General features: G+C 39.7%; 1 protein-coding gene across 1 annotated transcript in view; it reads right to left on the bottom strand.

The window, feature by feature from the left end:
• The window catches only part of ABI3BP (ABI family member 3 binding protein), a 185,183-nt gene that overhangs the window by 28,643 nt on the left and 144,132 nt on the right, over positions 1–12,408 (bottom strand). The window contains exons 38-40 of the mRNA XM_063304721.1: positions 10,194–10,235; positions 6,296–6,370; positions 1,609–1,716 (exon numbers count right to left, since the gene is read on the bottom strand). Of these exons, the coding sequence (XP_063160791.1) occupies positions 1,609–1,716; positions 6,296–6,370; positions 10,194–10,235 (225 nt within the window). The remainder of the gene's footprint in view (positions 1–1,608; positions 1,717–6,295; positions 6,371–10,193; positions 10,236–12,408) is intronic.

The raw sequence follows: 12,408 nt of genomic DNA, 5'->3' as shown, positions 1-12,408 counted from the left end.
AAGTGTCAACAGGGCTTATTTCCAAACAAGTTTAGAATTGGGCTGTTGATTTTGTATAAATTAAAATGGTATGGACAGTGAACACTATAAACAATTTTTATGCTCCTCTTTCCTTCTGTAAAGTCTATGCTCCTTAAAATCTGGTCCTGTGATATAACTCTGCTGTAGCTTGAGAGAATAGAATTGCAGCACTAAAGTAAAAACTAGTAACCATCTGGAGAAAGGCTGGGAAGGTGGCAAATGCCCTACCAACTTTGCAAGACCAGGACTGCTGATGTCTTGCCCAGCTGAAGCCATTTTGCAGAAATTCCATCATCTGCTTCGTGAGGGTGACATGAATACTCTGTTTTAGGAGCGTGGGTTCCCTACGGAGCCCTTAAGCGTGGTTATTGGGTGGGCTAATTTGTTCAGGTATAAACACAGGGAGAGAATCAAGGCTCTAAAGGAGCTGAGAGACAAGAAGTTTTTGTTTCATTTTGTTTATTTTATTAATTCTGGCTTGGTATTATGAGATTTATCAGGGAGATAGGGGAGAGAAGAGAATGGAATATGGCCTGAAAACAAGTATTACTGTAGTAAGTGTTTAAGAGACATTGTGGGAGGAAACAACCTGGATATTGTAGACAAAGCTCTTGGTTGGCACCAAGGAAATCAGTGATAGTGAACATGGTCCTTCAGCCTAAAGGTCCTGCTTTTTAATGCCACAACACTTTCTGATAGAACAACTGTTACACAAGATGAAAGTGCTGCCCTATCATGTATTATGGATATCTGGCTAGAAAGCGGGAGATGGAATTAACCTCTCCAAGATCTTTCCACTGAGTTATTCTGTAATGTATAAGGCTAGGACAGGAAAGGAGTGAGGCTGTAGTCTATAGGAATTCCATCCTGCTGATTAGAAGCTCTATCTGATATGCCAATTTAAGGGTTGTCCTGCATTTGAATGGTTTCAGAGTGCACCATTCACTCCTCTGAACAACAGTCTCTCTTCATGAACTGCCTGGGGAGATGACTGTTGGAGAAATACACTACCCAGGATTACTTGTCCTGTGTTCTTCAGGGTCCACTCTGAGATTATTCAGTTAGGAGTGGCTCAAGTTTTTAGGTTTGACATGAACAACCATGGACCTGTCCCAGTTGGTATCTGGTACCATTCATGTAGCAAAGAACTCTCCAGTTCTGGTATGCTGTTTGCCTGGAACCAGTGATTGGAAAGCAGAAGAGATCTTTGTAACTCTAACATGGATCCTCTGGTCAGTTTGACAGTGGCAGTTGCTATACATCTCTGTAGAGGTGAATGACTAGCGCAATGGTCTGGAACATGGAGATGGTCCTGCAGGTTGACACTATCAGTCCTAAACACATTCTTCCCTCTATCAGAGCTAAATCAGCAACCTGGTTTTCCAGGGAGCCAAAAGCAAGGCAGCTAAATCAAGAGATTGCTACCTCACCCTTTTCACCCATGGGAAGATCCAGCAAGATCTGTGTAGAGGAAGAATTTTGAATACAACCCAATTTCTTTATTACTCTGTGCAGTGTAATGCATCTGATAAGAATGATACTGGACATGTAACAGGGAAATTATAACGCATACTGAATACATTTTACCTGGATCTGTTTTTTTTCTTGTAATTGAGGAATCCAGTGGTATGCTGGACTTAGTACTAGAGCTTGTACTGAGAGGCTTGGCAACATCTTCGTTTGTTAATTTGTCACCTTAGAATTAAAAATAAAGATGAAAGTATCAGTGGCTATTAGTCACGACAGCTATATGTTATCTCCCTAATCACCAGCAAAGTGTTTTTTGATACCAGTTATGTGGAACATGGGAAAGTGCATACTATTCTACTAGTTTCTAAAGTGCTGGATTCTTATAGGCATCAGATGGACCAATATGAGAATAGAAAGCTGCGCTGAATTGGCCTTTGACTTGATTCATCATACCTTTCTTAAGTATATACCATACTCTTTCTGTACTCCTGCTCTGTTTTTGATCCATTTGAATATTCCTGTAGTTTTAATTTGAGGCTCATAAGTAGAGGAGTCAAGCTGCTTAAAGACAAAATTTTACTCAGGCATCAAACATTCTGATTCAATTACTTAATAAAAACAGCTATATCACCATGTCTCTGCTGATCTCCTGATTAATCTCTGTAAGTCCACAAATTAAATAGGGTCAGTATATGCAGCAGAGCCCAAATAAAGATTGTGAAGGGAATAGCGGGTGAAAAGCTATGCAACTTTTGAATTAATTTTTGAAGAATGGAGATTTCCTTCTCTCACTTAGTTTAGCCGTCAGTTATAACGTATTTCAATCAGTTATAGGAATTCCAGAAACAAAATAGAAAAGGAAAAATATGAGAAAAAAAGAACTATACATGCTAAACATTTTAAATGTGTCACAAAATCAATAGAAAGACAATCAAGGAAAATCCTAAGGAATTAGCCATAAACATTCCATTTTACTGCAGCTGAACCTACACCATTTCCAATAATTGTAACGTACAGTATCACCATAGTGACAGAAAACATCTGGCAACCTTTTTAATCATGGAATATTGGTGTAAAAGTAGGATAAAGATTTTCTCCATCCCACTTATTTTGGAGAGAAGTTACTAGTCCATGCAAAGCTCAGAATAAAAGAGGCAGCACAATAACACATGTGGCACTGTCTCAGTTTCACTGATTCCACAAGAGCAGATGCATTTATGTTTAGGGACATTACCATATTTTCCTTTCAAAAGAGCTAAGGGTAAGGTAGTGAAACAAGTTAAGAAAAGCTCTTCCATGCAGCAGATACTGTAAGTAAGACTGTATCTTATAGGATGAAGACCATATCTGTTTCCACATGAAGGAATATGGGTGTCTTAGGCTCTCAGGAGTGTAGATTGAACAATAAATGGCTCTCAGGAACATAGACTGAACAACTTTCACCAAGTGGAAATGTTTATGCATACAGACCTGAAAGCCATACATCATCTGTCTTAGTTCAGCATTGTATGACATAACTGGCAGTGTAGGAAACAGCCCTCTCATAATATTTATACACTTCTCAAAACTGTTTATACAGTTCTTGAAATGATCAGTCATACAATGATTGCTTCTTCTGTGGTGTTTCACTTATTTAGCTGTCATGGCTTGGGAAATATTTTAATTAATCTTTCTCTGGATTAGGACTCATGTTGAATAACTTAGCATAATCCTGGAATTCCAAATATGGGGTGCTAATGTGCTCACAGATGCCTCTGTTGGCACCCACTAGGTTCTCATCCACACCTGATTATTTGTTTAAAAAATATTTTAATTACAAAAAATGTAAAGTAAGGTGATGGCTTCCAGTATTATCTTATTTCTGAAAATGTGTTTGAGCCTCAAATTGATCAGGAGGCCCTTCAAACAATTACAGATTCCTTTGTCAACTCACAAATGGATTATTGCAAGGCACTCTGTGTGGGGCTGCCCTTGAAGACCACCTGGAAGCTACAGCTGGTTTAATGCAGTGGCAAGAGAAGTAACAGGCACTTCTCAGTGTGCCCATGTGTCATAGCTTCTACACGAGCTGCATTGGTTGCCAGTTGGCTTCTGAGTGCAATTCAAGGTGCTGGTTATTACCATAAAGCTCTGTATAGCACAGGGTCTGGATACCTGAGAGACCACTTGTCTCCAAATGTTTCTGCCTGCCCAGTACATTCCAGCAGAGTGGGTGTGCTCCATTAAAGATTGCTATCTTGTGGGACTAGGAAGTGTGCCCCTCTGTTGCAGCCCCTATCCTCTGGAACATCATCACCCCCAGAGATAAGGATGGCACCCTCCTTCCTAGGGTTCTGGAAAGCTTTGAAAACCCATCTTTGGTCCCAAGCCTGGGGTTGATGCTTATTATTTGTTTAATGACCCCTGTTTTGTTTTGTGGATTTTGTTATTAGGGCATTTTAGTCCAGGCTGCCTGTTGATTTAATATTTTTAGCTGTTTTTATGTCTTTTTTAGTTTTGTGTGTCACCCAGAGTCCACTGGAGTTGGGTGGCCAAAACAAACAAACAAACAAGCAAGCAAGCCAGCCTGAGAAGCTTTTTAAAAAAGAAAAAATAGTGGACACTGCAGTTTGGAACTATGTTCATCTACCCCAAACATTCTTCAATGTTGTAGATGGTTATGGTTCAGCAATTCTGTAAAGCCCCAACACCAACCATTTTGCATAACAGTCCACAGCATGTTTAAAATTCCAAATGAACCACCAGTGCAAAATAGTTGGAGATGTCAAGCCTGACAATTGAAAAATGATCTAAAATGGAAAATGTTACATATGCAAGCTTTCATTGGCATAGATGGATCAACAGCTAGCATCTTTGGGTAATTCTCAGAGATCCCTGGCAGAACCCACTGTTGGTGCTGCCTGAAGCCTCCTTTAGTTTATTTTTCTGACAACTGTGTATTTGCTCATGGATATTTGGAAAGTTAAAATGTCCAACCAAACCATCCACTGCTGCTTGAACTGTGGACATTACAGCCAGGTAAACAATTAGACTGCTTTGACAGATGAGAGTCCATGCCCAAAGACACTTTGCCCAAGTCACCATTAACTTGGAACTTGCTCTGTTCATTAGTCAAGTATGTATTTCTCAACAAGAGCAAATGTCAGACTCAGTGCCAAAAAGGTAAATTTATCAAGTAATAGCTGTACCACCTAGAAGAAAAGGGTCTGGATATTCCTCAAGGAATATATTTTTATAGAAGATATGCTAATGGAGGGGAATATATCTGAGTTATCCACAGCAGCAGGCAGAATAATCACAAAGAGAAATGGATGATCATTAGATAATAGATAGCCTAATGTTTACTTCTCACATTTATATTTTAAACATAGTTTAGGATGCTGTATATGAAGATTAAACAAATTTATCTTTTTGTTCAATAAACTAAGTATGATAAGTTTTTAAGGGTTGAAAAAGAGATGAAAAGTCAAATTATTGTTTTAATTTTATTTTAAATTAGTGAAGCAGTCTGCAAGTAATGGGGTGTGGGGGATGGGGGGCGGGGGGTGAGGGTTGAGGGTTGAGGGAGATTAATCCTTAACTACTCTATATGCTTACACCAGAAGGAAATATCTGGTTATCTTTTAATTATTTTCAGCTTATTTTGTATTTCTTAGTTTCTAGAGGAGGGTTTGAGAGAAAAATGAAACATAGTTGTGTGTGTGTGTGTGCATGTGTCTGTGTGTATTGCCTTCAAGTCAGTGTTGACTCCTGGAGACTGCCTGGAGAAGTCCCTGCAGTTTTCTTGGCAAGATTTCAGAAGTTTGCCATTGCCTCCTTTCTAGGGCTGAGAAAGAGTGACTGGCCCAAGGTCACCCAGCTGGCTTTGTGCCTAAGGCAGAACTAGAACTCACAGTCTCCCAGTTTCTAGCCTGATGCCTTAACCACTATGCCAAACTGGCTCTGTTTTCTATAAAATATAAATTATTAATTGTTCTATACAATGGCACAAGGTTTGTTGCCTCTTAATTTTTAAAGTAAAATTTCTTTTGCTCTTAAGGGTTATTAAGGAATGGATTATTAATGAAAACCTGTATCAAAGTCTAGTATTAAACAGAAACAGTTATAATATTTCACAGCCTGGAATAATTTAACCCATATAATTTGAAAAAAAGTTTTAAAATCCAAACAATTTGTCTTGTTTAACTCAATTTATTTTACTGGATCTTACAAATATTTTCAATGAGTAAGCAAATCATTTATATTCTCTCTGTAGTCTCTAGTGGCGTTTCAGTTTTCATACTGCAATTAAATTGTCAGAACCACTAGATTCTTTCCTTCCATCCATTCCAAAACTTATATGGAAGTGATTATGGCACATCCAAAAGTTAGGATGTTTTTATACTTCACCGGTAGAAGAGAATATTTGTAGCTCAGGGTTAAACTGTGGAGTCCTTGCTGCTCTCTGAGCTCAGACAGCACCAAGGACTCCACAGCTGATACTTCAATAATCTCACAGGGTTAATTATGATTCAAATTACTTCTCTTTCTTTACTTGCAGCTATCACTTCTTTCTTAATGTCAAATATAGATTAATAGTGCAATCAAATGCGTGTCTACTGAATGGGGCTCATTTCCTGGCATTTGGCTGTAGAACTGCAGACTAGTTATTTCATATATTTCATATAATTATATTATTATTTTCTATTTATCTGTTTAGTGAGATAAGCAAAGAACCACACAGGCATGTCATTAAACATATCTGGAATGAAATAAAGATGCCACCACTAAACATTTCAATAATATGAGGCATAGTATTTGTTACCTCTTGGCATTTTACTCCAGGACAGTCGCCCCGGTGTTCTTGTTCTAGCAGGGGCTGGTGTTGTTCTAAGGACAACTGAAAAAAAGGAATGTCAAGGTTATCAGAAATCAGCTGGGGTCAGTGATATATTTATTTTTTCTATGGTTACTTTAAAGCCTTGTATGGACTTTCTTAAAATTAAAAGGTGGGTTTATGAACTGACAGTTGTAAGATTCCCTCTGGAGAGTTTCCCTGTCCTCCCCAGGACGACTACTCTGCCTTTTTGTAGAGGATGTGCCTTGACATTCTGTATATCATTTGGGATGAGGGACTGGAGGGGATATTTCAGGAAGAAGCAGCAGTAAGGTCTGCTTCTTTTTGCAAGCATTTCAAAAAACCATCTAGACTACTTTTTGCTGTAAAGCTGCATTGTTATTGTTGTTGATGTTAGGGTCCTTTGAGACACTCTTGACTCCTGGTGACTACATGGACATGTTCATGCAGTTTTCTTGGCAACATTTTTGGAAGCCAATACCTTCTTCTGGGATGTTTTTCTCCTTCCCTGTCTAGCGCTGAGACAGAGTGACTGTCTAGAGTAATCCAGCTGGCTTTTGTGACAAGGAAGGACTATAACTTAGGTATTCCCTGATCCCAGCTCACTGCTTTTAACTTGTTATTGTTTATTCATTTAGTCGCTTCTGACTCTTCGTGACTTCATGATCCAGCCCACGCCAGAGCTTCCTGTCAGTAGTCAACACCCCCAGCTCCCCCAGGGACAAATCCATCACCTCTAGAATATCATCTATCCATCTTGCCCTTGGTCGGCCCCTTCCACTTTCCCTAGCATCAGCATCTTCTCCAGGGTGTCCTGTCTTCTCATTATGTGGCCAAAGTATTTCAGTTTTGCCTTTAATATCATCCCCTCAAGTGAGCAGTCTGGCTTTATTTCCTGGAGGATGGACTGGTTTGATCTTGCAGTCCAAGGCACTCTCAGAATTTTCCTCCAACACCACAGTTCCAAAGCATCGATCTTCCTTCTCTCAGCCTTCCTTATGGTCCAGCTCTTGCAGCCATATGTTACTATGGGGAACACCATTGCTTTAACTATGCAGGCCTTTGTTGTCAGTGTGATGTCTCTGCTCTTAACTATTTTATCGAGATTTGTCATTGCTCTTCTCCCAAGGATTAAGCGTCTTCTGATTTCCTGACTTCAGTCAGCATCTGCAGTAATCTTCGCACCTAGAAATACAAAGTCTTTCACTGCTTCTACATTTTCTCCCTCTATTTGCCAGTTATCAATCAAGCTGGTTGCCATAATCTTGGTTTTTTTGAGGTTTAGCTGCAAGCCAGCTTTTGCACTTTCTTCTTTCACCTTCATCATAAGGCTCCTCAGTTCCTCTTCGCTTTCAGCCATCAAAGTGGTATCATCTGCATATCTGAGATTGTTAATGTTTCTTCCAGTGATTTTAACTCCAGCCTTGGATTCCTCAAGCCCAGCATGTCGCATGATGTGTTCTGCATACAAGTTGAATAGGTAGGGTGAGAGTATACAGCCCTGCCGTACTCCTTTCTCAATCTTAAACCAGTCCGTTGTTCCGTGGTCTGCTCTTACTGTTGCTACTTGGTCGTTATACAGATTCCTCAGGAGGCAGACAAGAAGACTTGGTATCCCCATACTGCTAAGATCTTGCCACAATTTGTTATGGTCCACACAGTCAAAGGCTTTAGAATAGTCAATAAAACAGAAATAGATGTTTTTCTGAAACTCCCTGGCTTTTTCCATTATCCAGAGTATATTGGCAATTTGGTCCCTAGTTCCTCTGCCTTTTCTAAACCCAGCTTGTACATCTGGCAATTCTCGCTCCATGAATTGCTGAAGCCTATTTTGTTGCCGCCTCCTGAACAATGTTGCGAACTTCTGTCCATAGTTCTTCCGGGACCCTATCTACTATGTCGAGTCCCTTAAGTCGATTCTTCACCTCCAATGCATATTCCTTAGGGATATTAGTGAGCTCCTATATAGCTGATCTGTGGGTCTTCCCTAATCTCTTGAGTCTGATCCTAAATTGTGCAAGACTGCTTTTAACTACTATACCAAATTAGCTCTCTAAAAGTTCCATCTAAGCCAGGTCCAGTTAACAAAAGAGGTAATGTAAACATACTGAGTTACACCTTAACTCTGTGATCTGCAATAGCAGAGCACTGACTGAGATGCAGAGTTTTGATGGAAGGCAGGTACATTGATGCAGAGGAAAATATGCAATTTGGAGAGGCTTTTGGAAAAGACTGTGGTATTACATACTAAAGCAAATATGGGCAACTGTTTAGTGGGCAAGAATCACACCAAATATTTTTTGAGAGACCGAGTCAGAAAATGAGCAGGACCACATATATGCTTGAGGCTGGATTTTTTCACGCCCGGGGATTTATGGTGACTTTGTGTTTTAACTGTGTAGATCATTGTTGCTTAATCTTGGCCACTTGAAGATGTATGGACTTCCCCATGGCTGGCTGGAGAATTCTGGGAGTTGAAGTCCACATATCTTCAAGTGGCCAAGGTTGAGGAACACTGGTGTAGATTAATTGTGATACTGTATGTGCCTTAGGGCTTTTGGCACAACGTTTATATCTTCCAGTTTCAGGATGGTAGAAAATGATCCTATTAGTGTTCAGCAATTTTGGCCAAAGGGGTTCTGTGAGTGCCAAAAGGCATGGCTGCCTATTATATCTATACCTATGCCTATACCTATACCTATATGAAGAGCTGTCCTTGTTCCAGTGAATGTTAGCACTGAGGGAAAAAAACAAAAACTACTGAAAAGGATATTGAAGTTTCTTTAAGGAAACAAGTATGGCATAACTCCTTTGTACATGCCTTAGTTAAGATTCTTCCTTAGCTAACCAAAAGTTTAAAAATCTATGTCAATTCACCAGCCAAAAGAAAAAAAAATATTAAGAAACTGTTCATTAGAATATTTTATAAGAAAAATTATATTGCTAGATTTGGCCGGGACTTATCAATTATTTGAGGTTTTTCAGTAGTGAGATACCCTTTGTGTGATGCTGTTAGGAAGAAAAGAAAACTTACTTCATTTTTAGGATCATGATATACAGTATAGAAAAGAAAAGGATCCAAAACACCCACGTTCAGGAAAAATGGGCACTGATAGTCTGCTAGTTTTTAGCCTTAGCTAACATTTATATTAAAGGGTCATACAAATTTACAAAACATTCATATAATCAAAGCAACATGTTTTGAAAAACAACAATTCTCCAAACATTAGACATATAAAAAAAAATTCAGAAATTTTGAAAGTAAAGAATTTCAGTAGACATCATACATCTAGTCCAGAAAAAGACCAGTATTATCATGTTTGCATAAATTGCATAAACAGTGTTATTGTAAGGCAACACATATGACATTAAGGTAGAAGCCTTTAGATAATTTCTTCTTTTCATGATAAGCTTGTAGACCAAATAAAGGAGAGCAACTATTTTTTTATTTCTGCTTGCACAGTAGAGAGATAATACTACTGACTTCCCCTACAAGGTTGCTTTAAGGATTACTGAGAATGTGGCTGCATTCGCACATCGTGCCAGCCCTCAGGATCTTGGGGTAGCATAATGGAACCATCCAAAGTATGGTTCAATATTTCAAGGATCAGACAGATTTATGCTTTTAATTCAAGACAGTAAACTGATCAGCTAAATTACAGTACTGTAATGATTTTAGTATTCTAGGTTTCCTATTTTGAGGGCTATTGAAGTCAGTCAATAAAATGGACAAAAAACAAAAGAGGAAAAAAACTATAATGGCTAAAATAATAAGATTAAAAAGTAGCTGGAGAAGAAAATATGTGCATCATTGATATAATGCTGCTTAATACACAATCAAAACTACTAAATGAATTTCAAGTACCAGTTTTCAGACGTGGAGTTTTGGTGGTTGTTACTGTACTGTCTTCAGCAAAGGAATGTTATCTTGTCGTGGTGCTGGAGCTTGAGCACCTCAATGATGCCATGAGCTAAACCATGAAGGGCCACCCAAGATGGGAAGGTCATGACAGAGAGGTCAGATGAACTACGATCCCTGGGGAAGGTAATGGCGACCCACCCCAGTATTCTTGCCATGAAAACTCAATGGATCAGTACAACCAGAGATATGTCAGTATACCATTGGAAGATGAGACCCCCAGGTCGGAAGATGGTCAAAATGCTACTGGGGAGGAACAGAGGATGAGTTCAACTAGCCCCAGATGTGATGACACAGCTAGCTCAAAGCCAAAAGGACGGCTAGCGGCCGACGGTGCTGGTGGTGAACGGCGAATCCGATGTTCAAAGGATCAACACACCATTGGGACCTGGAATGTAAGATCTATGAGCCAGGGCAAATTGGATGTGGTTATTGGTGAGATGTCAAGATTAAAGATAGACATTTTGGGCGTCAGTGAACTGAAATGGACTGGAATGGGCCACTTCACATCAAATGACCACCAGATCTACTACTGTGGACAAGAGGACCACAGAAGAAATGGAATAGCCTTCATAATTAATAGTAAAGTGGCTAAAGCAGTGCTTGGATACAATCCAAAAAACGATAGAATGATCTCAATTCGAATTCAGGGCAAGCCATCTAACATCACAGTGATCCAAATATACGCCCCAACCACAGATGCTGAAGAAGCTGAAGTAGAGCAGTTCTACGAGGATCTGCAGCACCTACTGGACAACACGCCTAAAAGAGATGTTATTTTCATCACAGGAGACTGGAATGCTAAGGTGGGCAGTCAAATGACACCTGGAATTACAGGTAAGCATGGCCTGGGAGAACAAAATGAAGCAGGACATAGGCTGATAGAATTTTGCCAAGACAACTCACTCTGCATAACAAACACTCTCTTCCAACAACCTAAGAGGCGGCTTTATACGTGGACTTCACCAGATGGACAACACCGAAATCAGATTGACTACATCCTTTGCAGCCAAAGGTGGCAGACATCTATACAGTTGGTAAAAACAAGACCTGGAGCTGACTGTAGTTCAGATCATGAACTTCTTCTTGCACAATTTAGGTTCAGACTAAAGAGATTAGGGAAGACCCACAGATCAGCTAGATTGGAGCTCACTAATATTCCTAAGGAGTATGCAGTGGAGGTGAAGAATCGATTTAAGGGACTGAGTAGATAGGGTCCCGGAAGAACTATGGACAGAAGTTCGCAACATTGTTCAGGAGGCGGCAACAAAATACATCCCAAAGAAAGAGAAAACCAAGAAGGTAAAATGGCTGTCTGCTGAGACACTAGAAGTAGCCCAAGAAAGAAGGAAAGCAAAAGGCAACAGTGATAGGGGGAGATATGCCCAATTAAATGCAAAATTCCAGAGGTTAACCAGAAGAGACAAGGAATTATTTTTAAACAAGCAATGCGCGGAAGTGGAAGAAGACAATAGAATAGGAAGGACAAGAGACCTCTTCCAGAAAATTAGAAACATCAGAGGTAAATTCCAGGCAAAAATGGGCATGATCAAAAACAAAGATGGCAAGGACCTAACAGAAGAAGAAGAGATCAAGAAAAGGTGGCAAGAATATACAGAAGACCTGTATAGGAAGGATAACAATATCGGGGATAGCTTTGACGGTGTGGTCAGTGAGCTAGAGCCAGACATCCTGAAGAGTGAGGTTGAGTGGGCCTTAAGAAGCATTGCTAATAACAAGGCAGCAGGAGACGACGGCATCCCAGCTGAACTGTTCAAAATCTTGCAAGATGATGCTGTCAAGGTAATGCATGCTATATGCCAGCAAATTTGGAAAACACAAGAATGGCCATCAGATTGGAAAAAATCAACTTACATCCCCATACCAAAAAAGGGAAACACTAAAGAATGTTCAAACTATCGAACAGTGACACTCATTTCACATTCCAGTAAGGTAATGCTCAAGAACCTGCAAGGTAGACTTCAGCAATTCATGGAGTGAGAATTGCCAGATGCACAAGCTGGGTTTAGAAAAGGCAGAGGAACTAGGGACCAAATTGCCAATATCCAATGGATAATGGAAAAAGCCAGGGAGTTTCAGAAAAACATCTATTTCTGTTTTATTGACTATTCTAAAGCCTTTGACTGTGTGGACCATAACA

This window comes from Candoia aspera, chromosome 5 (assembly GCF_035149785.1).
Source record: "Candoia aspera isolate rCanAsp1 chromosome 5, rCanAsp1.hap2, whole genome shotgun sequence".
In the NCBI taxonomy this organism is placed as follows: domain Eukaryota; kingdom Metazoa; phylum Chordata; class Lepidosauria; order Squamata; family Boidae; genus Candoia; species Candoia aspera.
The sequence above is the reverse complement of the archived record's forward strand: the minus strand, read 5'-3'. Positions and strand labels throughout refer to the sequence as shown.